At 39.0% G+C, this 27,904-nt stretch overlaps 1 protein-coding gene across 1 annotated transcript in view; it reads right to left on the bottom strand.

The window, feature by feature from the left end:
* The window catches only part of ARHGAP42 (Rho GTPase activating protein 42), a 204,912-nt gene that overhangs the window by 70,013 nt on the left and 106,995 nt on the right, over positions 1-27,904 (bottom strand). The window contains exons 5-6 of the mRNA XM_042457785.1: positions 6,399-6,500; positions 1,142-1,252 (exon numbers count right to left, since the gene is read on the bottom strand). Of these exons, the coding sequence (XP_042313719.1) occupies positions 1,142-1,252; positions 6,399-6,500 (213 nt within the window). The remainder of the gene's footprint in view (positions 1-1,141; positions 1,253-6,398; positions 6,501-27,904) is intronic.

Below are 27,904 nucleotides of genomic sequence, written 5' to 3'. Positions count from 1 at the left end.
CTGCATCATGGGAAAACATGGCTCACTGAAAAAATCAATAATACTAGGAAAGGCAGAAGGTAGTAGAAAGAGGGTAAGGCTGTATATTAGGTGGCTAGTTTCACCCAAAGAGGCCACAGTGCTGAGCAGTAGGACCTGAGTAGAGTATTTGAGGACAGTGGGGCTTGGATGTATCTCACTCATGAGACCATTATTAGTCGAAGCTGAGGGCAGTTAACAAAAACAACAATTCAGATAAAAAACCATGATCAGTTTCAATACAAAGTAAGGTTCCACCAATAGTTTATTCCAATGGTATAGAATCTCAGTTGCCAACTCATAATTATTGGTATCACTATTCTTATAGAGATGCCTGTGTCAAGAGCCTGGAAATGTTTTGTTTTGTTGTTTTCAGAGTACAGCTTCCTGAATCTACCATTTAGTATGGCCATGGTGATCCTGGGAGCTGTAGTACAAAATAAAGTAATTTTTCCAGGCTCTGTCAATGCCAGGAAATTTTGAATATGAAGTATATAAACAGAGAAAAGCACATAGTTTGCAATCCTGACTTGGAGGATTAAGTTAAACCATAATTTGCTGGTTTGAATGTAGCAACAAACATTAGTTTGATCAAACCAGGAAATACTCTGTGAAACCAAGACAATGAAAAGTAAAGGGATGGGGGAAACATGACTATAGAACTCTTTCCAGTTCACTCAGCCATGGTTTGCAGGATCGATAATATGGCATCTCAGTATAGTTGATATTACAAACCATAGTTTAACAGTGAACTGTGGCCCCTCAGTTTTTTCTGCTCTTTCTTTGGAATGCCTAGCTTCAATGAGGCAATGGGCTGGATTTTTAGACCTATTAGGCACACATAACAATCAGAATGCAAAACAGAACACATTACTGAATCTTCTGCAAAATACAGGGTTTCTCCACAGTTAGTGTATGGGACTTCATTGGCAGATACGTCAATGTAGAAAGAGTTCAAAAATGTGAACCATAGATTTAAAGGAAAGGAAGTGATTTCAGGAAAGGTTATGTATAACTATAATGGAATGGTTTAAAAATGGTGATGCATCTCAGCCAGCATTAGGAGTTATGTGACATTTTAAATTTTTTTCTTGCATTTGTACTTTTATCCCCACCAACTTACTGGCTCAACAAACTCAAACTTCTTTCTCTCTTGTACTTCTTGAATTTTAAAGACATATTCTAATGATGCTTCACAGAAGTTTTGATGTTCTTTGTCAATCTGTGTATCTGCCTGAAAAAAAAAGTAAAACAAAGGGTTACAACAAACCATATACAATCTACTGTATTTTTATTACACTGTTGTTTTTATGTGCCTTCAAGTCATATTTGAACACTTTCATGGGGTTTTCTTGGCATGATTTATTCAAAGGAGATTTGTCATTGCCTTCTCCTGAGGCTGAGAGCATGTGACTTGGCTAAGGTCACCCTGTGGATTTCATGGCTGAATGGGAAATTGAACATTGGTCTCCAAAGTCATAGTCCAACACTCAAACTCTATGCTACATCAGAAAAGCTTTCTGCAATAGATGCATTTTTTCCCCAAGACAGAACATTGCATTCTGTTTTCATCTATTAGACTCACTAATTATTTGACTGTCATGCATGAGTCATTAATGGGTAAACCTGCCTGAAAAGGCAGTGGGAATTCAATATGTTGCCTTCAAGCTGTCTCTTTTCTCATTAACCCACAATAACATTTGGGCGAGATCAAAAGTGCAGAAGCCATCTTGGAGAGCTCAGCTATGTCCAGTGGACTTCTTCCTTTGAAAGAACAACTGTTTGTTTCCTATCGCAAGTAATGATGAGGAGAATTTCACTGCCAGCCTCATCCCAAATGTTGTGCACCTATGTCTAATCTTTCCCACAATCCCATTGGTGAGTCTCATGACCTACTTGCTTATCCAGCTTGCTACTTCAGCAGCAGTAGTGGTGTTTAGCTTGCAGCTACAGCTGTAAGCCAAGTGTTAGGAGTGTATTCCTGTTGCTACAACTGCATGATTGCCAGTGTACCATAGCAGCAAGTCAGGTTGGCAGGAGGTTGGAGGGAGGCAGAATTTAAATTCTCCTCTAGTTGAGATTTAAAATCAATTTCAGAGAAGAACTGGAATTGTGATTTTAGCTTAAAACATGAGGTGAACATGAAGATTCACAGAGACTCACATTCATACCAGGAAAGCAAATGCATATAATCAGTTTTGGTGTTAATTACAGAAGGTAGCTGTGAAAAGTTCTCTCCAATTTGAAAATGTTTTATTATTTGGCTTGTGGGGGGGGGATAAAAGAGAACAAAAATATGGAAGTAATTGCTTGGTTTTTTAGATCAAAGGTGTTACTTAATATTTAGTATTTTATTCAGTGTAGATGAAATATGGTTTAGATCATTGTTTTGAAAGGGCCAAACCATTCATATCAGAAAGTGTGCTGAAATGAAGACAGATTAAAGTTCTGCATGAAACACCCATCATCTTGTCAAAGTAGAAAACTGCAAGAACACAGAAACCTAAAAAAAAATTACTAATTTTTAGGAAACAACAGATACACATCAACTGCTTTAGGAAATATAAGTAGGCATCAACCAACACTATATTAGAACCTACATTTGGCAGAATATTACAGGCTAGGATTATAAAATGACAAACTCCAAAAGAAGTGCATGATCTGTCATAGGCTCTACACCTCCTCTAAACGTTGTATGTACGATTGTCAAGAAATTGTGGAGAATGAGTGAACTGCCAGAGGGCTGAATATTTAAGAAATAAATATTAGAAGCATCCTGTAGAACAGGGGCCACATAGAGCTTTCACTGGACCTTGGTGAATTGTGTCTCCTTCCTTCAAACTCACACTGCTTTTTTTAAAAAAAAGTTATGAAAAATCATAGAATCATAAAGTTGGAAGAGGCCCAATAGGTAATCAAATCTAACCCATTTCTATCCCACATTAATCACTGCCCTTGTGGTGCAGTGGTTAAATGCCAACACCGCAGCCAAAACATGAGTTCAATCCTTCAGGGATCCAGGTTTCAGGGCTTCCTTTCATAGGTTGTTAAAATGAAAACCAGGCTTGTTGAGAGCAATTGGTTAACACATTGCAAACTGCTTAGAGAGTGTTCAGCACCATGAAGCGGTATAGAAATGTAAGTGAAATGTAGAAATGAAATATAGAAATGTAAGTGCCCTGGTGGTGCAGTGTTTAAATGCCTGTATTGCAGCCACTCACAAACCACAAGGATGTGAGTTCAAAACCAGCCAGGGGCTCAAGGTCGACTCAACCTGGCATCCTTCAGAGGTTGCTAAAATGAGTACCCAGCTAGTTGGGGACAATTAGCTTACACATTGTAAACCACTTAGGGAGTGCTTAAGTGCAATAATAAGTGGTATAGAAATATACTTACTATTAGTTTTTTGTGGGTTTTTCAGGCATTGTGGCCATGTTCTAGAAGAGTTTCTTCCTGATGCATCTGTGGCTGGCATCTTCACTCTAGCCTGAAAAACCCACAAAAAACTATGGATGCCGGCCATGAAAGCCTTTGTACTTGCTATTGCTATAAGTGCTATTGCTACTGCCAATCATTTTGCTAATCAAAATTTTATGGGGGACTATCAGCTTGGTGATATTATGGGGGACTTTACCAGCTTGGCTGAAATCCAAATAAATGGCATCTGTAACATTCCCACCATTTACTAAAAAAAAATAAAAATAAAGGTTAGTTTGGCAGGATTTGTTCTTGATAAACCTATGCTGGCTTGCACTGATCACTGCATAATCATGAAGATACTTGCAAACAACTCCTGCATGATCCATTCAATATTTTTCCCCTGGTACTGAAGTTGGGTGGACTGTAGTTTCCTGGATCTTCTTTTCTGCCTTTTGTTTTTAAAAAGAGGGACAATGTTTACTCCTCTCCTGTCTGGCACTTCTACCCATTCTTCACGATTTCTCAAAAATGACAGCAAAGGATTCTGCAAGTTCACCAGCAACTTTCTTCAATAATCTGGGATGCAGTTCACCTGCCCCTCCAGATCTGAACTCATTTAGGTTAGGTTGGTGATTCCCAACTAACTTCCCATCAATCCACAATCTTTGCCAAGGTCTTTGCTGCAGCATGGAAGCACACAGTTCTCTTTTGAAGGGAAAAGCTGCAGCAAAATAGGTATTGAGTAGTCTTGTCTTTTCAATGAGATCTGTTAGCATTTTAGCATCCTTACTGAACAGCAGTCCCACTGCCACCTTGGTCATTCTTCTACCTTGAATGTATCTGAACCCCCCCCCCCCCCTTTTTTTTTTTTTTTTTGCTCCCTGCCAGACTCAGCTCATTCTGAGCTTTAGCTTTAATAATACTATTCCTGCAAACTTGGGCTACCTATCTGTACTCTTCCTTGTGATTCATCCCTCTTTCCATTCTATGTGTGTTTGTGTGTGTATGTGCCTTCAAGTCACCTGCTGACTTATGGTGACCCCATGAATTCCATGAGGTGTTCTTAGGCAAGGAATACTCAGAGATGATTTTGCCAGTTCCTTCCTCAGAAGTATATATGTACTCCTTTTTCTTTTCACTGCCTTCTTGAGTGTATTGTGCACCACATTGGCTTTTTCAGATGTGAGGGCCCTTCATTGCTAATGGACTGCTACTTTTCTTCTGTGACTTTTGTTCTAGTCTGGTGGAGATAGTTACACCAGAAATGAGCATCTGGTGCCTGCTGTTCTTCTGACCTGCTACCAGTGAACCTTCTTCACCTCTTCCCTCAAATGACAGTGACACAGACATCCTGCTACAAATTGTGGGAGATAAGAAAATGAACAGAGTAAGATGCAACAGAACTCGCAAAAGACTCAGCAGAACAATCTGAAAGTATGGCTCAGAACATACATACAACCAAGACCTACTGAAGGAAGTGGATTACATTTGTTCTATCTAGCATTGCAAATATTGTGTATACGCTTTAATCTTTACAGAATAAAACTAAAGCTTTTATGTGTTAAATGTCACGATTATGCAAAATAGCAAAATATTTATGCTGCATTATACATGAAGCATTGCTAACACAATAAAATTAGTTTAGGTCTGACGTGAAAATATACACTGTACATATTTGAATTTCTCCCCAAAATTCCTATACCACTCCACCATTCAGAAAAAGGCATAGGTAGTTTTCTTCTGTGGTGTCTCCTGTGGCATCTACAAATTTTCTATGTTTAGACCTAACCCAGAGACTATGAAAATGTTAAGCGCTGTGGTGATGGGGATGCTTGTGAAGAGTAATCATCCATAAGCATGCTGGGGTGAGCAACATTATTTAAAATTCAATGGGAAATTCAACCTCTTGTTTGGAGAAACAAACAAGAAATGGAATAATCTCATGATTTCTACATGTCACTATATTCTTCTGCTGTAAATCACTGGAAAAGATAACTACTAAACTGGACATAATGAATAATCAGAAGAAACTATTAAGTAAAATGTTAGACACAAATTCACTATTAGAATTACAATCACTTGAACATTTAAGACCTTCAAATCCTTTGGCAATGTATACAGTCGTCACTTCTGATTCGCGGGGGATACATTTTGGATCCACTGCAAATCGGAAAAAACACAAATACTGAAGTCCTATTGTTTTTAATGTCCATGTGCTCCCGTGTGCTGCACACTATATTGTCCCTCCTGGCTTCCTGTCTGTGGAAATTCAAAACTGAGAACGGGAAGTCAGTGAATCTGGAGGGACGACTGTATTTTATATTTTAAACAGTGTGCTGTTTATAAATAAAGCAGAGGTATATATTCTCATTGGAAATAGCATTTTAGAAGGGGAAGAAAAAACAAAAATCAAAATAATTGCAAAACAGTTTCAAACAGTTCCAGATTCAGGTTTTAAAACTGTCGGCAGTGATTCAAATAGAACATTCCATCCCTATCCTGAATAAAAAAAAGAAAACAAAAGGAAAAGTGTTACTAATATTAAATGCATTGAACTTAAGCCTTGCATTATCAGCCTTACACTTAAAAAGTTTCTTATTTATTTCTAAATTTATACTACCCTTCAGTAAACTATGTCAAAGTAATTTAATAAAGTTTTCAATCAAAATTGGCATAAAGCACAAATTCAGAGCAAAAAAGTTTCTTTAAAAAAAGGAAGATCAAATTTAGAGCTAAAACCTGCCATTTTATCATGGCAATAAAAATAAAGCTCACACAAGCACTCCCTTAATACCAAGTTTATTTTAAGATGGAATATTTATCTTCAACATATCCACTTTAAGTCCCAGAACAGAAGCTTGTATTTCTGTTCCATATAAATTGGAAACTATTTTTGTTCCTGAATACATTCCCTTTTCTGTTTTATACATGAAAACCAATCCCCAATAATAAAAGCTTACATCTTGCAGGTGTGACTCCTTTTTCTTTGCTGATAAATTTAAGTGCTTCTCCAGGGTGGAATAATACTTTTCACTTTCTTTGTCAAACTTCTTCTTTCCTTCCTGGAAAATAATACATTCCCAAATAAAGAACTGGAAACAGACATAGTAACAACAGACACCGAGGGTGGAAGAAAATCCTACTTAGCTGTTAGGTATAAAAGTGCACAGAAATTATGCTTTTGTGGGGTGGGGGTGGTCAAACAAGTCAATTTAGTGGACTTCATATATGAACAAGAAAAACAGGGCATGGAAATAAACTTCTCAAAAGTAATTTATTCCAGTTACACAATACAGTGTTTGGAAAACAGCTTGTTGTTTTTACTTGCTGCACTGTTAGTAAAGTAACTTCTCGTGTCCCTTGTTGCACAGCTTGTTAGTGCCTTTAGAAATAGAAAAATGCTCTTTTTTTCAGAGAAGTTTAAGATGATTAAAAATGACACAAAATGGGTGTGATATCAAAATGCCCCTTAAAATTGCTCTGTAAAGATAACATTTGAAAGTAACTAAAGCTTTTACTTGTTAGACCAATAATGTGACTTCACATTTACTTGTAAAGTTGTTTCTGAAGTATGGCTTTCTTATTCTTATTATCCAAAAAGTAATGAGTTACTGGTAACTACATCACTTGCAAAGGGTTACTTGCACATGCTGTAAGAAACACTATCCAAATGCCAGGCTGAATGTTTGTATCACTTCAAGTGTAATGCTGTCCAGTGAAGTCAGTTTATACATCTAATTGAAAGCACATACCGCACATGCAAAAAATAAAATAAAATAAATAAAATTAAAAAAATTGAAGGACACTGTGGGGTGCTACCCAGTTCCAACCCATTTGTCATGACATACCATGTATGTTCAGTACAGTAGTCAGCAAATATATATATATATATATATATGCAAAATACCAGTGCTGAAGATTTTCCTCATTTTTAAGTGTATTCCAGGATTGCATGTGTACATGCAAGCTGTCAGGAGTTGCATATACTTTTATCCTGCCATAATGTAGTAATGGAATATATGGTAGTAATAGTATTTTTTAATAATGTTTTGCTTTAGAACTGTGAACACAGTCCAGGTGCTGAGATAAGCCAAGAAAGGAGTTGAGCATGCCCAAGGTGGTCTTGAGAGAGTGCATCTGTTTGTACAGATGGTGTGGGAAGAAGCTGGAGAAATATGTTTATTATTTTTCACCAATTAGAATGAAGCCCACCCGATGTTTGAATTATGTGCAGTTTAATTATGAGGTTGTAACATTTGCTGGTCAATGAAAGTCACCAGACAAGACCTGTATTTCTTAATAAAGGCTTCTGAGTTTCTACAACTGAGTCTAAATTTCTGAACAAGGGAATCCAACTGGGTTTGACACACATATGTACACAGTCTAGTTACTTTAGTCAATATCAGGGTAAAATTTACATGAAACACTGAAAAGCTTGAAGCTGTCCAGGGATTCTACACTACTCCAAAGCAACAAGACTGAGGTCTACCAGATTCTTTCTTTTCCTTATTAACTAACCACACCCCACAATTTTCATGTAATGGAAGAGCTCCTGCATTCTTGTAAATTTAGATGCTTCAATTGTTTTTTATATATATTAGATTATATATTGTTATATTAGTTACTCAATTCCTCTCATAAAAGCTAAATAGGAACAATTTCTGATGCTGGGGACAGGGTGAATGCCAAAAAGCTTTCTTTAAAACTTAAGTGCATGGAAACATTTAAAGATAGTTTAAAACGTTTCAGTTCTCATAACCAACACTCTGATTTTGTAGGATGCATATGGGGAACTCAGACACATCACAGACACACACATATGTATATTTTCTTCCTTTGTGTTCTTAAAACAAGAAGGAAATGCATTTAAGAAATGCCAGCACCATGAGCAGAAGGGGTGTTTTTCAAAAGTACTTAGGTCAGCCTTTGAAGCCTCTGAGTCAGATGGTTATCACACTCTTCACCCAGACATGTGAGGTTGGCCCAGAGGATTGCTTGCTGCTAACCTGACCCTTTCCCAGCATTAAATTCTGCCTACACACCCATAGTAGCTTCCCAGAAATGGCTACTATATCCTACCTGCTCCATTTTGGGACTGATTAAATGAGTATGTGTCTTGCTAGAAAGAGGTACAGAAGACCTGGTTTTAAAAGATAGAAGGCACTAGATTAAGTGGTTATCCTCTTCTATATGTCATTCACACCCTTTGCAATAAGAAACATGTTGTTTCAAAGGTTGGCTAATGTTGCTTTTTAATCTCGGCTCCTTTCAGGAAGTTCTTTTGTTTTCCTCCTCAGGTGAAGTAAAAAATTCCATATGCTTTTCAGCTTTCTGTGTTGAAGCATCCCGAGGAATACAGAACTTGGACAAATTACACCGCAGCAACAATTTAAATTAGGCACCGAAGAATAAATAACAATGACTAAAGCTTGCAGAACCCAAGTGTCCTTTGGGAGTCCTTTTATTCACAGCCATTACATTACATTCATTGGTACACCATTGTGAAAGTATGTATTACTAAGGTAGTCATCTCAGGTACTTATCCCCCCAGGTCCTCACTGAAGCACAGGTAAGTAATCTTTCAAAAATGCAAGCCTCTATTGTCTTTCTTTTTGTTGTCCTGCCATCATTTCAACAGTCCCTACACCACTTCCTTTTACCAGCACAAGACAGCACTCCTTCCCTCTCTGCTGTGTGATATTCTCAAATAAATGCAGGCAACTTCATATCTTGTCCCCAAGGAAATGCCATGTCCCTCTTGCTTGGATGGTTCTGATCTATCTTGTGACCAGGTCCTTCTGCCCCTACTCCCAGTTAAAGGGGTCAGAAAATGGGCAGTCCAGTCTCCCCTCTTTGGGAGGGGCAGCAGGAGCAGGCTTAAATGGGGCCAATGATTCCTACTGATCCACTAGCTGGAACCGCCATTCTTTCCTCTATATAGAGGTTGGTCCTCCAGGGATTCTCTTCTCCCTGAGCTCTCTTTCTGACTTCTTTCCCTTCCCTCCACCCCAGCAAGACTTTCCTTTATGCTTTCATGTCCTTTACCCTATCTCTTCTCCATCACTCTTCTCCTCTGTCCTGACTCCTGACAGTTCCCTCCTTAAATCTCCTGTGCTTATCTCAGACTTCACCTTGCTTCCCACAGCTGTGCCCACTCTTGAGTGTCATCCTGTGCTGGAGCTGCTTCGTACCCTTTCTTGCCAATGGAGCAGGGCACTGCCACCTTTCATGGTCCATGACCTCCTTGTTGCTTTGGTAAGCCTGTTGCTGCGGCCAGCAAGCTGCTTCTTCTCTCACCCTACTACAAACAGAGAACCCACTGTCCAGTATTTATACAGGCCAATAATATGGAATGAGCTATAGCTGAATGATAGTGTAAACATTTTGAATACAAAAGATCCCAAGTTCAAACCTAGATAGGGCTGGAAAAGACTATGAAGTCTGGAACTCCAGAAAGACATTACAGAGTATTAAGCTAGGGGAACATTTGAAAATTTGGCCCAGTACAGACGGGCAGAAAGCTCTGTCCTCAGGCCAAAATTAAGGTTCGGGAGCGCACAGCAACCGCACGCTCCCGAACCCTAGTTTGTAATGGCAGTACCATCATGGCGGCCTCCCGTCCACACGGGGGCTGCCATGAAGACACCACCACTGGCAGGGAGTGGCATCATGGGGGTGCCCTTTCCTGTTTGCACCGCCACAAAAAAGATGCCACTTTAGGTAGCTTCTTTTTGGCAGTGTGTTGATGCTGTAGCACCAACTTGGGGTAAAGACGGGCAGCGCAGAGCTGCCCGTCTGTCAAGCCCCATTGTCCTCATTACTCCTGTCTCTTAATTCTGTCAGCTCACCGTCTACATGGTGGTAGAATTGCTGTGCTGGCATGGAAGGAGTTGGAACAGGGTGTAAAACTGAGCCAATGTACTGCAACAGAACACAGTACTAACTCATAATTACTACTGTTTACACTCTCATACAAAACAGGTGCTCTCATGATAAAGTTTTTAAAATGGGATGCCAATGAGCACCTGCAAAGTTCTTTATGATATTTCTGCTGCTTGCGTTTTCAACACATGTGTTAGAAGAAAATTCATATTATTCTCGGTTCTTTACATTTGGACTATTAAGGGTGAGAAAAAAAGCCTTTTAAAAACATGAAGAGTAAATAATTATAAGAAAATGTTTAAACAATTAAAAGGTATAGTATACACATGTTTCAAGCATTATAAGCATGTAAAGAAAGTTGACTGGAAGAGAATCAACTCATTTCAAATGTGGTGTTGGAAAACAGTTTTCTGGATTCAGTGGACTGCTAAAAAGACAAATAAGTTGGTCCTAGAGCAAATCACACCTAAACTCTCCCTAGAACCAAGATGACTACACTGAGACTGTTGTATTTTGGCCATATCATGAGAAGACATGACTCACTAGAAAAGACCATAATGCTTAATTGGAAAGCAGCAGGAAAACAGGAAGACTACATCACTGATGGATAAACTCAGTCAAAGAAACCCCAGTCTTGCACTTATAGGACCTGAGTAGGGCTACTGATGACAGGATGTCTTTGAGGTCTCTCAGTCACAGGGTTGCCATAAGTTGAATCTGGCTTGCCAGCAATTAAGACCAACATGTTTCATTGACGAAAAATGTTAAAATATAAAACGGTCAGGGGAAAAAATCAAGCACATAGGACTATGCTTTCTGCAACATATTTGCTTTTTAAAATAAAGAATTCTCAATGATTGTCTTGTTGCACAAATTCAGTTAATATGAAGTTATATACTTCATTCTATTGGTCTCATTCAGTTAATGTGAAGTTATATACTTTATTCTATTGGGCTGATTCAAGCAGAATTACTTACAATGCAATCTTATGATTACATTCTTACAGGTTTGATGGATCTTACTCCTAGGTAAATGAATATAGGACCATAGCCCCAAGACATTATTTGCATACAAGAATCTGCAGTTATTAACAAGCCATGAGATTAGCCTGGAGGCTCTCTGTACGTTTTATAACAGAAACCTCATGGGGCAAAATTCTCCCCAAATGCTCCTTTCACTCAGCATATAAGTGAAACCAACCATGTGAGTCACAATGCAAAATGAGCTCCTGTACCAAATAGTTAAGCATTTAATTTGTTTTGACAATGATAAATTAGCCATTTATATTCTGCAACATTTCATACAAACCCTGGTAAAAGTCTGCCCACGTACAAAACATGTAAGCATTGGTAACAGAGAGTGAAAATGTTTACCCCCTCATAGAATGAAAACAACAGATAGCCTGTTATACTATGTGCAATTGTTCCTCCTCCATGCAACATTTACTGTTCTGAAACCAGTTATACTGAAAGAGAAGTTAACAGCCGTGACTTCCTGTTACAAGGGTACCTGTGGCCTGAGAGCTGAATTTACTGGAAAGCAACAGCACAAATTGGATTTTTAACATTTTCTCTTTACTACGTAGCACACCCCACCATTTTTTCTTCCAGTGGTATTCAATGAAGGAAACATCCAAAACAACTGAAGCATATGCTTTGCCATAACTCAGCAACTACAATAGAATTTACATCTTCTTTTTTTATTTAAGCCGTGATGGAACAGCTAGGAATCCCCTAATAGATGCTAGTAAGCCAGCCTTTTCTGGCTTGTAAAAAGAAATTACTTGGACAAATATTTCCATGAACATTATAAAAACAAAAGCACTAGCCTTTCTAACCTGTAAATCTGCAAATACAGATCATCATCTAAAATTTCCAATGAAAACCAATCTTTCATTTCAGTTGAGTGCTTCCTCATTCCGAGTCCTTTAAAGATGTGTTTCCAATAAAAGTTAGTGGATAAGTAATGTATTCCAAGAAGGGACATGTACACAATAATAGTAACTCTGCATCCCAGTAAGAGAAAATTCCATCTTAATATGAAAAAGCCAATATGAGGATTTGCATACTGCTTGAACAAAAGCAGCTACACAAACTGCAAACCTTTAATGGTCTATTATTGCATGTGAACTCTGCACGTTCTTCCTGCAACTCTGCATATCCTTCCTGCAATATCTTGTTAGTTTATAACTCTGGATTGCTAGGAGAGAGATGAGCCAGGTTTCCCTGTCTGCTTATTAAACAAACCAATCCCCCTTCTCTCCATGGTTTATTTAATCTCTTCCACTCACAGCAGGAGTGATCAGAAGGTACACATGAGCACACTGGTTGTAAACCAACTGCTTGTAAACTAGGTTTAGAACAAAACTAGACAAGTATCTAAGATTGTCAGTATCATTTTGGCCTAACATTACTCCAAGAATTCTTTGAATTCATCTTTCAAAAATATTGTGCAATAGCTCAAATCACCATCGCAGATTCAAGAAATAAGAATGTGAAACAACAACTGGACAGAGTTTATTAGTTATGCTACTGATTTTCTAGGCACAAGAAAATGATTCTTAATACTGTATAGGTCAAGTATCCCGTATCCGGAATTCCAAAATACAAAATACCTGTACTGCAAAATCTATAATTGCCCAGATGGGAAGCTGTGCTTTGCTTTCTGGTTGTTCAATGTACACAAACACTCATTCACAAAAATATTTAAAATATTGTGTATGTTTATTGGTGTATATCAAACATAAATGAATGTTTAGACTTGGTTCCCATCTCTGAGATACCTCATTATATATCCCCCCAAAAAACCAAAACAAAAAAAAAAAAAAAACCCATGAAATCCAAAACACTTCTATAGTTTTTTGTGGGTTTTTTGGGGCTATGTGGCCATGTTCTAGCAGAGTATCTTTTTGACGTTTCGCCAGCATCTGTGGCTGGCATCTTCATCTTCTCTGAAGATCCCAGCCACAGATGCTGGCGAAACATCAGAAAGAAACTCTGCTAGAACATGGCCACATAGCCCTAAAAACCACAAAAAACTATGGATGCCAGCCATGAAAGCCTTCAACTTTACAAAACATTTCTGTTTTTAGTCATTTCAGAGAAAGGATACTTGACTTATATTTGTTTTATCATCTAAATAGAATGATGCCAGAATGAAAGTAGGAAAACTCTTGCCCTCTCCTAAAATTATATTGCTGAGTATGTTGGGAGTTTTTGACATGTGTACCAGCTTATACCTCTCAAGTAATAATATCAAAGTTCCAGCTCACATATGGGAAACCAACAATGTGTCTCCCACAACATGAGTTGCTTCTCCAGAATGAGAAGGAAATATGCTCCTCACACATGACCAAACTTTTCAAATATTGCTAGCCTTACTTCAAGAAGCAGGTGCCTTAATCCAGTGGAATATCACAAAATCATGAGGGTAGATTTTGTTTGTTTTTGTTTTGAGAAGACTTTGCCAGATGTAAGATACAGTGCAGATCTGAGTCTCCTGTACTATATATTAAAAGTGATAACAAAGTTTTTGCACCCTTCTAATTAATTATGGAGAAATGCTCTTACCATAATTTTCTTTAAAATTTCATCAAGTGCTGTTAATCTCTGATGATAAAACAGTAATCTTGTTTTAATCTATACAACATCTTGGATATAATGTTCACTCCCCCACCCATCCACACACTTTGTGAGTCATGGATTTTACAGCCTTCAGTCTTTGATTCATACCAAATGCTTGGTTGAACATTTACTTAGAGTATTCTAGTAGAAGCCACTTGGCTATGGACCAATAGTTTTCCTGTCACTATTGTCGTCTATAATCTATATTACCTGTGAAGGAAGTCCCAAACACTCAGTTAACACCCAAATAAGCTCAAATTTCATTTCTGCAAATGACTACAAATGGCACTTACTGGATTCTAAAGTCAACAGGATTCTTACACTGCATTCAGTTTGGGGTTATATTATTTAGGTCTAACAGTACTTTCTTTTTCTTAAAAATGATTATCTAACTCTGGACAAAAGCACAGAATGGCCAGAATCCTGTGGACATCATATATCTGTAGTTCCCTTACACATGGTTGTACTTTTTTGATTGTTGCTCAGTGGAAGTATTTTGTGTCATGTCTTTTTAGATTGTAAGCCTGAAGGCAGGGAACCGTCTGAATATAAGCTGCTATGAGAGCCTTTAGGCTGAAGAGCAGGGTATAAATACAGCAAATAAATAAATAAATAAATATTCAGTTCATGGTTGCATAAGCAGAGTTCCTCAAATCTAACCATTTCACAAGGATCTAAATCATACTGTGAGCACTAACTAGTGAGCCATTGAATCAACTGGATTTATCTATGGGTCGACACATCACTCGGCAATGGTTTCAATTAGTCTTGTTTTTAATTGCCATGAAATCAGTTTCAACTTATTCCAACCCTATGAAAGAAAAAATTCCAAGACATCCTGTCATCAACAGTCTTACTCAGGTCCTTAAACTCAGGGCTTGATTGCAAACCAAATACTATACAAAAATGACTACAATGTTATTATTTTTGGTAAGTATACAAGGCTATATAATTTGGGTCAAGCTAAGTCGCAGAAGTGTTCACTTATGCTCATTATGCTGCCATCATATACAAAGTGGAGGAGATGTTTGCATGCGTAAAGACTGCAGAGCAAACATCGTTGGTAGCAAAGAGCCATGAACAAGTTGCTAAATGTTTTAAGCATGTATGCTGTTCTCCATTCATTTTTGTCTCAGTGCCAAATTTGTGGGTGAGAGAAGCTAAATATCTGAATCTCCACATTTGTGCATTTTCTATTACTTTTCAAGCTGTCAAAAGAGCAGATCTACACTGACCCTAGGTTTCTCAGCCTAGGATCTCTTCTAAGCCTGGTAGCTACATGGATGGGAATATGATATGGATGAAGGCCTGACAATATGTCCTCCAGCTATCTAAAAAAAAAAAAAAAGAGAGAGAGAGAGAGATGCAAAGCAGTGAATGATTATGGGTGTGAGGATGTGGGTGCTAAAGAATCCTGTTCAGTTTTATCTCCCCAGTCTTCATGTAAAAACAATGGTACAAGAAAAACAAAACAAAAACTTGTGCTTTCAAGTTGTAAAGATTGAAGTGTAAAGTTACACAGAGTAAAATGGTGCAATCCCATAAGCATCAGTGGAATTTGCATTTGTGAAATGTTTTCACAGAACTGAAGCATTAAATATGAAATATAGGCAGACAGCCTGATTACAAAAGCTGCAACTTAAAAAAAACCCACCAGTAATATATTTGGTACAGCACCTGCATAATGCTTTCTGCCAGAGATAACATACTGCTGATCTCAAAAATATTTCTTTAAAAATCCACTTTTTTCATTTCACATCTCTTATATTTTAAAGAGAACAGCTTTAAGGACAGCTTTTTCCCCATAGGGAAGGGAACTTGACATAATTAATCTCACAGTAATAATTCTAAATTGAGATCCATGTGATGGGTAGTTTTAAGATATATAATACCTCTCTGAGAAATAAAAAAAATGAAATGAAATATTGTACTTTGACATATTATTTGAAATAGTATACTATTTGAAAATGAGCAACTGAACCAGTAAAGTCTGATTACGCTCTCTATTGATCTCCTTTGACTATTTTAATGAAACATCACTGTGTGTGTTCCGTGGTCTATTTGTCATAAAGATCTACTTTGCAGGGTATGTTAAAAATGTCTTCTAGTACAGTGTTCCATTTCCAACAACATGTAACCACACACATACTTGTAGAAAATTGTAAGGAAGTTATGAAGGCAGTTTGTCTGCACCACATGATACTAATATGTAGTCTTCAAACATGGCGATTCCAATTAGAAACCCTGACAAATAGCCATGACAGACCTACATGTGTTATTTCTGTGTTGACTTGTAGAACTGAGCAATAGTCCAGCCTAGACTATCACAGTAGGGAAGAGAGGTGAGTGTCCCACCAACATTTGTAATGCACAGAGACCATGATGAAAAACCATTGACACACTTATACTTCACAGATCTGGGAAACCCAAATGTGGATCAAAATTTAATCCCTGGTACCTCTAGCCAGGACTCTGGGATACCAGGATTTGAATCTCCACTCAGCCATAGAAACTCACTAAATGACCTTGGGCGCATGACACTCTTTCAGCCTCAGAGGGAGGCAATGGCAAACCCCCTCTGAAAAAGGAGGAAGGATGGGGCAGGAGGAAAAAGAAGAAGAAATATGGCAGCACCTTTAAGTCTAACTGGCTTTTATTTTCACATGAGCTTTCATGGATAAGTTACAGCAAGAGTCATGATTTGCATTTTTCTGGATCTTACTACATTCCACCCCACTCCCACAACTGTGTAAATATGCTTTATACTTTATATTTTATATGAGCATTTGTTATCATTCTATAAGCATCCAAAGAACTGGATTTATATCCACAAAAGCTCATGTGAAAATAAAAGCCAGTTAGTCTTAAAGGTGCTGCCACAGCTCTTTTTCTGTCTTCTCCCTGCTTCTTCCTTTTTATGCTGCAAGAGACTAATGCAGCTATTTCATTGAAAAACTACCCTTCTGAAGAAAAAAAAACTTGCCAAGAAAACCTGTGATAGGTTCTCTTTTGGGTCCCTTCAGAGATGAGGGGGTATATAGATGATGATGATGATGATGATGACAACGACGACGATGATGCCACCACCATAAATCAGAAACAGTTTGAAAACACACATGAGCAACAAGTCTGAGTCCGAGACCAGGAAAAAGATGGGATACAAATAATTATCGTCATCATCATGAAGTCTGCCAGTCTGTGTTGACAGCATTTAACCAACTAACCAATGGACTGACTGTGGTAGCTTTGAATAGTCTAACAAATTTTAAAGTGATCTCCACTACAGTAAAAGTGATTGCAAGTTTTAATTCACTGCTTTGTGACACACTTTCTCTTGTAAGTCACATATCTGTCTCGTTTTAGAGGATGAAGCTGCTTTTCAATTATTATGGAGTGGGCGGCAGTACGTCTGTCTATTCTCCACACACAGTTCTTTTTAAAACTTTATCATATCATCTTTTGCCTTCCTTTTCCTAAGCTAAAAAGTCACAAATATTTTAGCCTAGCAAAGTACTCCAATCTCTTGATTATTTTTACTTGCTCTTTAACTGACCTTTCACTTAAGAGTGCCTGATGTTACTGGAAAAAATTACTCATCTTAAAGTTTATTTACAGATTTATATTCCTCTTCGCTAACATTCAAAGGGGCTAACAGTGGAGAAAGAAGTAAACATTAAATACAGCATCTACTAAAACAAATTTTCCCAGGCATCCATCAAATAACATCGCAGCAGAGCACTTCACAGTTTGGTTGCCAGGGCCAATTATGGAAGAACAACCTCATCCTCATGGTTAAAAATTGTTTACAACAGTTTTCCTGTTTACAAAAAGAAAAAGAAAAATAGTTGATAAACCCAAGGTTAATCGGGGCCACCCAGCCCTTCATTTATGCAGCTAAAATAACTGTGGATTTTAGTGTGAGGTTCTTGTTCATGTCCTGCTCACAGTACCTATATTTTGGCCAGGAAGAACAAGTGTACAAATTAAGGATCCTCCATTCAAAGGGCTAGGTACATCATTTCATATTCCCTATCCCTGCTGTGAAAGATAGAAAGCCCTCAAACCCTCTGTGGAACCTGAAATAGACCAGCTTCAGTGTGCCATGGCAAAGTGCTAACCATCAGTGGTTCCTACAGTAAATAAGGAAGGCTGTACAGTCGGTCCTCTGTATCCATGGCTTGAAAATATTACAAAAATATATAAAGTCCCAAAAGCAAACTTTGATTTTGTCATTTTATATATGGGACACCACTTTACTATGTCATTGTATTTAATGAGATTTGAGCATCCATGGATTTTGGTATCCACAGGAGTTCCCGGAACCAAACCCCAGCAAGGCCTACTATACCTACTGTAGAAGCCTTTGGTTGGGAGCACAGACACAGTGCAAAGCCAAGCAATACTCAAGTGATTTTATTACACAGCCTTACAGTAGTATACTATTCATCCTTGGACTCCAAGAGAGCAACTGGGAATGCTATTTCCTCGCTGCACCCCTTGCAACACACACCTTTCATTAAGCCCTAGCATAGCATTGTCCTTTATGCACAGACACTCAAATAGAGACAACTTTCCAGTCACCCTATGGCATAAATACGCAACCCTTAGATATCAACTTCATCTAGTTGAGAAAGTACTGGAAAGCAATCTCTCCCAACAGCCAATTCACATCCTATTTTCCAGCATGGAAACTCACTCTAAGGTCAAGTTAATGTGAAAGAACAGTGTTGCTGTATATCCTTGCACTGTGAAAGCGTTTTAAATGTAATGTGAGAAGGATTAAATGTAAAAGAGGTCAAACATTTCTTTACTGTACCTTTTTGGTACTCTCCCAAGCTAGGCTGAACATCAGTTTTGTACGTTGCCCTTCACTTTTAAAATGAGTACAATATAGGTGAAAACATACACAAGAGAAACATTACAACTAAATGAAACTATTAACAATATTAAAAGAATTTAATATAATTAAAAAAAATAAAAACAGTTAAAAATGTCATCATGTGCCTTTCTGACTTATGGACACCCCTAAGGTGAATCTCTCACGGGGTTTTCAGAGGGGGCTTGTCATTGCTTTCCTCTGATGCTGAGACTTGGTCAAGGTCACCCAGTGGGTATCTGAGGCTCAGTAAGGATTTCAAACCAGATCTTTCACAACTGAGTAGAGATTTCAGCTCTGGTCTCTCAGAGTTCTAGTTTAGCACTGAAACATTAGACTATGCTGGCTCTAGTAGTTAAAAATAGTACAATTAAACAATACAGCACCCTCTTAAAAGTCCTTCCTTTACAAACTTTAGTTGTAAAACCCTGTCAGAATAAAAAATAAGGAAGAGGCTGTTTTGGTCCCCCTGGAAAGGGAGTTTCAAAGACCAGGAGCAGCCACTGAGAAAGCCCTATCTTGCATCCCCACCAGCAGTGGCTATGAAGGTGGTAGTCCTAAGAGAAATGCCTCTCCTAATGATCTCAGGGCAAAAGTACAGGGTGCCTTAGGGTTGCCATAAGTCCAAAATAACTTGAAAGCACACAACAACAGCAAAGTAAAATAACCAACATTTTGAATTGTGCCTGGAGACAGACCAGTAGCAAGTAGAGCTGTTGTAGCAAGGGAGTTGTATGGTCTGTATAATCAGCCCCAGCCAACAATCCAGCTGCAGTTCTACGTACCACATGAAGTTTCCAAGCACTCTTCAAAGGATGTCCCCATGTAGAGCACGTTACAGTAATTGAAACAGGATGCAACTGGCGCATGTGCCAGTGTGGCCAGATCAGATGTCTCCAGGAACAGGCATAGCACACAAAGTATGTTAAATCACTCCTGGCCATAGCAGAAATGTGGGCCTCCAGACTGACTTCAGAAGAATATCCAAGCTATGAACCTTACACTACACTCTGACTGGAGTACAATTCCATCTAACAGAGGCTGGATCTCTGTTTCCTATCCAGCTCCCTACTCCGTGTTCAATACACCATCCAGAGAACTCTGATTATTGGGAAAATTAAATAAATAAAAGAGCAACCAAACTGAATGCATGAGGTAACACAGTAAAATCTCTTTCTTCTTTACATGGAGGCAAGTGAGTATGCTAGCAGAAGAGGGATATATCCATGGTAGCCGCAGAAGAAGGAACGCTACCTTCCCTGTGACAAGCATAATTATAACAATCTTCCCCTATCTAATGGGAGCCCTACCATTTTAGCCCTGCCTCTTTATTTCCTGAATCAAGGAGGATTACGCTACATGGCCAACAAAGCTCTTCAAACTATACCTTTGAACTATACCCTTCTCCTACCACCTGACATGTTAGAAACTCTTAATTTTTTTAAGGTTAGTCTAGACCATATCAAAGCCTTTGATTGCATAGATCATGAAAAGCTATGGATGGCTCTTAAGGGCATGGATGTGACTACACCCGATAGTACTAATGAGAAATCTGTATTCAGGACAAGAGGCTAGTTAGAATTTGGAGAAACAGATTGGTTTCCAACTAGAAAACAGGTCAGACAAGGATGTGTTCTATCATCCTACTTGGTCAACTTGTATGCAAAAAACATAATAAGAATAACAGTTTTTGGCTCAGAAGGAGGAGGAGTGAGGATAGGAAGAAGGAATGCCAACAATCTTAGATATGCAGATGACACCATATTACTAACAGAAAGCAACAGACTTGGAACAATTACTAAATAAGTTTAAAAACAAAAGTACAAAGGCAGGCCTAATGTTGAACATAAAATCGTGTTACAGACCGCCCCTTTGGGGTGGCCTGTAACCGGCCCTTTCCCCGCCGGATTGGGGCCTCAGCTGCCAGAACGGCGGCCTCCGAGGCCCCGATCCGCCACTCTCCCTGCCGCGGGGAAGCGGTAAAAGGCCGCTTCACTGTGGCCTGGAAATGGGTGTCCTTGGGGCTTCATGCCCCAAGGACACCCGATGGTGGCGGGGAGGAGGAGAAAGGGGCCGCTTGGCCCCTTTCTCCCTTGCGTCCCTGGCGCAGCTGTCTAAAAGCAGCTCCTTCTCGTGCCGCGGAAAGGGCGCTCTAGGCGCCCTCGCGTGGTGCGACAACGTCACAACCGAGCCTCCTCGTTTGGAGGCAGCACAGTGGTGGCGTAGTCATGGCGGCCCCCGTGTGGAACAGGCGCCGCCATTTTATACAGACTCAATCCGTACTAGGGTTAGGGGTGTCCAGAAGGAACGCCCCTTTCTAACCCTAGTACGGACCCAGTCCGTACTATTACGCCTGTGCGAAACGGGCCAAAGAAAACAAAAATAATGACTACAGAAGAAATACATAAATTTAACATAGACAATGAAGAAATTGAAATAGTTAATGAGTTTCCATACCTAGGCTCAAACACTGATCAGAATGGTGACTGCAGCCAAGAAATAAGAAGAATAGTAAGCATTGGAAGGGTATCTATGAAAGAAGTAGGCAAGATCCTAAAAAGTAAAAATATACTACTATTCCAACAAGTCAGAATCATCCAAGCCATAGTGTTCTCCATCACCAGGTACAGATGTGAGAGCTAAACAGTGGAGAAAATGGATAGGAAAGAAATCAACTCATTTGAGATGTGGTGCTGGAGAAGAGTGCTAAGGATACAGTGGTGCCTCGGGTTACGAAATTAATTCGTTCCGCCGCCGCTTTCGTAACCCGAAAAGCATTCGCAAGCCGAAATGCCATAGGCGCTAATGGGGAAAAGCCGCGATTTCGTGCGAAAAAGCCGAAAAAAGCACCAAAATTTTTTTCGTAACCCGAAAAAACATTCGTAACCCGGAACAATTATTTCCTATGGGATTTTTTCGTATCCCGGAAATTTCGTAACCTGGGTATTTCGTATCCCGGGGTACCACTGTACTGTGTACAGCCCAAAATACAAACAAATGGTCCTTGAGGAGGTCAAACTAGAAATTCCCCTAAAAGCCATGATGATGAAACTCAGACTGTCATATTTTGGCCACATCATGGGAAGGCATGATTCAGTTGAAAAGGCATTAATTGTTGGAAAGATGGAGGTCAGTAGACAAGGAGGAAGACTCCACACTAGACGGAGAGAGTCACTAAAGCCATGAATCAACAGGAATTGAGCAGAGCAGCGGAGGATAGAGGGCCCTGGTGATATCTTATCCACAGGGTAGCTATGGGTCTGGGTCAACTCAAGGGCAGTTATCAACAAACAATATACCAAGAGACAAGTAAGAGTTTTTTCATGCTGATAGTAGAGGAGAATACAGGCTACTAGCTTCAGCAGCTCAATAAACATGTTAGTAACTTTTGCAAGCCTGTGGTACTAATTTGTCTTACAGGACTGATTATTGGAAAGATTACAAGATATTGTACAGTGGATGCTTTGATCTCTCTGAAGTGCTATATAAATGCAAAGTATTATTAGATACCAGGCCAAATCAACAGAGAAACAAACAGATCTGTCTCTTGCTGTGCCAAAAGCAATAGCAAGACAGATGGAATGCAGTGTGGAAGAGAGGCGGGAGGAAAGAAGAAGCCTTTATTTGATATCTTGGTTTACTCCATCATCTTTTTTCATCTGACATGGACTGTAATAAAGAGACCAATGAGTGCATGAACAAATATTGCTTAAATGCTGTACAGAAGGGATAAGAATGCACCACAGAAAGGTTTGGCCTAAAAGCAGACAGCACAGTAATCCATGATCTCAACAACATTTCCAGCTGGGGACCAGCAAACCACATTGACCAAATAAGGCAAGTGACTTCGTGCTTAAAATCCTTTCCCACTTAGCTCACTCCGTTTTTCCTATGATTTGTGCTATAAATGATAGAGGTCACTCTTCTTCCCTCCCCACACCGTCTAACTCAGATAGAATAAACCACTAAGCTGCCCAATGTATAGCACAGTTTGAATACTCTTGGGGTGGAGGTCCAGGAGAAAAGAGATGGGAAGAAACTCAGTTATATTTACAAATGTGAACACATACTGACACACACTTTCTCTCCTCCCCCCTCTCACAACTTTTTTGAATTTAAGCAGCTATGCCACCATTCGAAGGGCATGACATTTTCAAAAACACTATTATATCCACCCCATCCTCCATTTATCAGATCTTTCAACCTCCAAATAAATTAAGGGAAAAGGCTATTTTGAAATGGTGCACATTTTAAAGTGATTTTTTTTAAAAAAAAAAAATAACATTGTGCTTACCTTAAGCTACATATTGCTTTCAATGTTAGACCAAGCTACTCTTCTGTTGTTTGTAACTTCTGGGTTCCATTCTACGGGAATGAATTTTTCAAACATACCACTACCAGTCCAACAGGTCAGACGTGAAAATTTCAACTGTACAGAAATTAGGATCCATTAGGATCCAAAAAGACGAGGCAGATGTTCCTGATTTGGTTGAAGGATAGCTGACTGAATATAATGTGCCATGATTGATTTTGCCATTATTATGGGACACCATTTTACTACACCACTGACTGTAATGGGACTTGAGCATACATGGATTTTGGTATCCACTGTAGGTCCTAGAAACAAAACCCAGCAGATACCAAGGCCCCACTGTATTTTTAATAATTTTGTGCATGAGCCAACCATCCATGTAAACAATTTTGGTTTTGAATTATTTCGGATCTTTGAATTCTGAATAAGGGATAGTTAACCTATATGACTAGCTGATTCACAGGGTATAACAGCCAATTCTGAAATGATACTTTTCAAGCAGAGGTGGAATATACATTTTGAGATTAGTTCTACCTTACCAGTGTACATCCCTGAAATTCTGACATTCTGCTTCTCCAATTTAATATTCCATGAGAATATAAACTGTGAAGTGAATTCATACATACAGTTTTTAGTGAAACAAAACAGTAAGGCTTTGCCATTTTACTTGATAATGATTTCTTGTCTAGTCCACCAATAAAGGTTTAGCTAAATAAACCATGCTATCATATTATGTTTGAATGCAAGCATTATTTTTAACTGTTAAATTATTTCCAGGCCCACATCCTTCCATAAGAGAAGGGCGGGCATTGTCTGCTCCTACAGTTGTTGGACTGAAACTACCAGAATTTCTCACTATTGCCTTTGCAGGCTACAGGTGACAGGAGCTGCAGTTCAATATCTGGACGACAACATGATTCACACTCCTAAACTGGCTCTGATGTTATAAATAGGCACAGATATTAATAAATAATTGCAGAGTAGCCTATATAGTTGTACATATTTATAAAATTCTGAAACCACTTTAACTTTCCTCTTTGACTTTTTAAAATTGAGAACAACTATGTAACGAACAGAGAAAGAAGGCTGATTCTCTCTGAATCTTCTCTGTTAAATTTTATAATATATATTTTTAATTCCTATATATTATAACACTTCAAAATGTCAAAATTAAAATGGTTCAATTTTGCTAGCTACTAAGTCCAATGTATATGTATTAAGTTATTAAAGTCTGTATTTCCAAGTTAATATTTTAAAACATCCTTCTCCCAGGTGGTGAAGAAACTGCTGAATATCTATTAAATATTAAAGCATGTATATTCCTTGAATATAAACTATGGGCACCAAGCCTTGGAGGTATTACTATCTTGGGAGCATCATTTGTTTCTATCACTAAATTTTTTTTCTAATTTGGGAGGTTTACTCTTTAATATCTGATACCATATCTCAACAACAACTCAAATTGCTGACTTCCCACACACCATGGCGTCAAACAATGTTCCAAACAATAATTCAGTACCAGCATAAGATTCTGCCCAGATACCTCATTATTTTACATCAGCATAAGTCACACTCTCCACAAATATATGAGAAACATGCATTATTATTCTGCAAAATGGAAACAAGAGAATATCTGCAATGTGGGTGAGATACACTGTCTGTTCCTTATCAGAGGGAGAGGGAAAATGCAGACGATGCCACTCTCAATACTACAGGTACTTTGCATATTGCTTCTCTGCCTTTTGGCTAAGATCACGTGTACTACTACTTTGCATATGGGTAAGAGCAATATTTCCAAAGAGTGAATTTGCATATGGACATGAACAATATTTCAGAAGCAAATGGCATATTTTATTTGTTTTTCAATAGAGTAGCCTAATTAAATAGAAAACAGATCACTCCAGAAAAAAAAATATGTAAAAATTAAGAGTGTGTGTATGTAAACATATTAAGAGTCCTGTTATTCCAGAGTTCAAATGTTTAATTTATAGGTCAACTTAAAATCACATAGCACACAAAGCAGTGTATAGAATGAATGTGAGTACAGTAGGTTCAGTGAGTACAGTGGGCCCTTGGTATCTTTTGGGGTTTGATTCTAGGACTCAATCTGGTTAACAAAATCCATAGATGCTCAAGTCCCATTAAATACAGTTGTGTAGTAAAGTAGTGTCCCTTATATAACATGGCAAAATCAATCTTTGATTTTTATATTTTTTAAATATTTTCAAGCCATGGATTATTGAATCTGTGGATAAAAAATCAGTGGATACAGAGGGCCAACTGTAAAAAAGTGAATGAATAGAAGGTTGGAGGGTCTTCAGAAAAGCCCCAGCTATTGGTTGCTCAACTCTAACACGCTAGACTAACTGGCATATGAAATAAGGCCATCTCTGCACTTCAGGTGTGGTCCAAAGTAAACTCAGGCTAGTTAGAATCATAGAGTTGAAAGAGACCACAAGGGCCATCCAATCCAACTCTCTGCCATGGAGGGATACACAATCAAAACACTCCTGATAGCTAGCCATCCAACCTTTGTTTAAAAACCTCCAAACAGGGAGATTCCACCACACTCCAAGGGAGTGTGTTCCACTATCGAACAGTTCTAACAGTCAGGAAGTTCCTCCCAATGCTGAGGTGGAATCTCTTTTCCATCCTTCCGGTGGCCAACAAGAGTTGTAGCATTCTGTATGCCTGTTGGTTCTTAAAACTCTGTTTTTTAATTGTTTTTAACTCATATGAAAGACTGTTTTAATCTATTTTACTGTACATTGTTTTGAAAACTCTGGTGGGCTGAAAAGTGAGGAACAAATAAAAAAGCTAATGCTGCCTGATCCATCAGGCTGACCTCAAGTTTGCTGTAGGAATTTGTTTGGGGCATATGGTCAGCTCTCCCAACTAACTGTCTCAATCCTTACACTGATGTTTGCCTAGGAAGGGCACCGCCACAATAAACACAACGCCGAAGTTGGAGGAATGGCCACAACTTTATTAACTCAACATTAAAACAGTGTAGGGTTGGCACAAAGCATGAGGTCATGATCTGTAAAATCGAACAACAACCCGGTTGATCGATGACCACAATTTCGGGATGACCTATGGGCTAGGGAACGCAATCTCGCAGCTATGTGAAGTTCTGATTGCCTCTTATCCCTTAAGCCCCTAGTCACTGGGTAATGTAATAACGTAATGGCCCCCGCAATGGCCATAACGTATGCCCTCAATATACCCGGGTCCAAAGGACTCCCTCTCCAGTGCTCCATAGCCCTGGAAACCACTCTCAGCAGATCATGGCCTATGCTGCCACCTCTCAGTTGTGACAAAAAAACACACCAACCCCAGGGAGGGAGGGTGGGGAGCTGAGCAAAAATGGCCCCAAACGCTGGGCAACAAGGCCTTATATAGGCCACTGCAAAAAGGGAGGGGCCGGGAGCACACTCCTCCCCTCCAGGGCAGCCAACCAATCAGCTCTCTGGAGGACCGGAAACCAGGACCATAGAGAGGTCCTCCGAGCTGCCTAGAGCGGCCAAAACAGGAAGTTCCTCCCCGGCCCTCAGCCAGCCAATCAGATGATGTTTTGGCCCCAGAAAAGCATGCTGGGCTTACTGATGACCCCAGCAAAGCATGCTGGGGCGTACCAGGCCTGGCAGGGTCTCCTTGGTCAGCGCGACCTCCTGACAGCAATGCAGCTCATCAGGGGAGTCCGCCGGCTGTTCTTTCTCACATAATATCTGGAATTTTTGCTTGTACATACATTGTCAATACTGAGACCTAAGACACTGAACCTTGGTTGCAACAAAAGCACAATTGGTTTAATACAGCACATTTTTAAGAACTGACATTTTGCTTTGAGAGAGTAGTCTATGATGCCTATTGTCCATTCCAAAGCAGCCATCAGGACACTTCTGGGAAGCTAACAGCAGCGTACAGTATGAACAGGTAGTCCATTTGTCCTCAGCAAATGATTCATACTGCATAGGCCTCTCAGTGGCTATTAGACACATCAGGGATAACAGATCAGTCTTCTACATATGCTCCACTCCCAGAAACTGCATGAAATTGGCATATTGAGAATTCTATAACTTTTCCAATTGGGTCACTCTCTACTCCTTTTCTCAGTAACATACTGTGTGTGTGTGTGTATCTTCAAGTTATTTGTCCACTTATGGCAACCCCATTAATTCATTGGGGTTTTCTTAGGCAAGGAATACTTAGAGGCGGTTTTACCCCTTCTTTCCTCTGAATTACAGTCTGCAGCACCTGGTTTTAATTGGTGGTCTCCCATCCAAGTACTAATCAGGGCTTAGCTTCCAAGATCAGAGGGGATATGGAGCTTTTAGGTATTTAGGCCCACTGGAGTCCTATAAATCTGCTCATCTGTAAGCTACTACCCTCAAGAACACATGCCTATACTATTTATTATGACACTTCAGTACCTTGTAAGAGCCAGCTGTTACTTTTTTTTATTATTATTATTTTATTAAGCAAACAATATAAACACATACAACATTTATACAACAACTCGCATTACATATGACAAATAACAATTCAATCCCCTCACCCCCCATAACCAACATCCATCATTCTCATAATCATACCTTCCTTCTTCCTTCCATGCCTTCAATCATTCGACAAATTAAAAAGACTTCCAAAGCAAACCCAAACCGTTTCATTTTCTTACTGTTTCCTTTCTACTTTTCCTTCTTTATTTATTTTAAATATCTGTAATTTCCAATTATCTATTTGACGCAATAACTTGTATATCCATAATGCCCA

This window comes from Sceloporus undulatus, chromosome 3, assembly GCF_019175285.1.
Source record: "Sceloporus undulatus isolate JIND9_A2432 ecotype Alabama chromosome 3, SceUnd_v1.1, whole genome shotgun sequence".
Lineage (NCBI taxonomy): Eukaryota > Metazoa > Chordata > Lepidosauria > Squamata > Phrynosomatidae > Sceloporus > Sceloporus undulatus.
The sequence above is the reverse complement of the archived record's forward strand: the minus strand, read 5'-3'. Positions and strand labels throughout refer to the sequence as shown.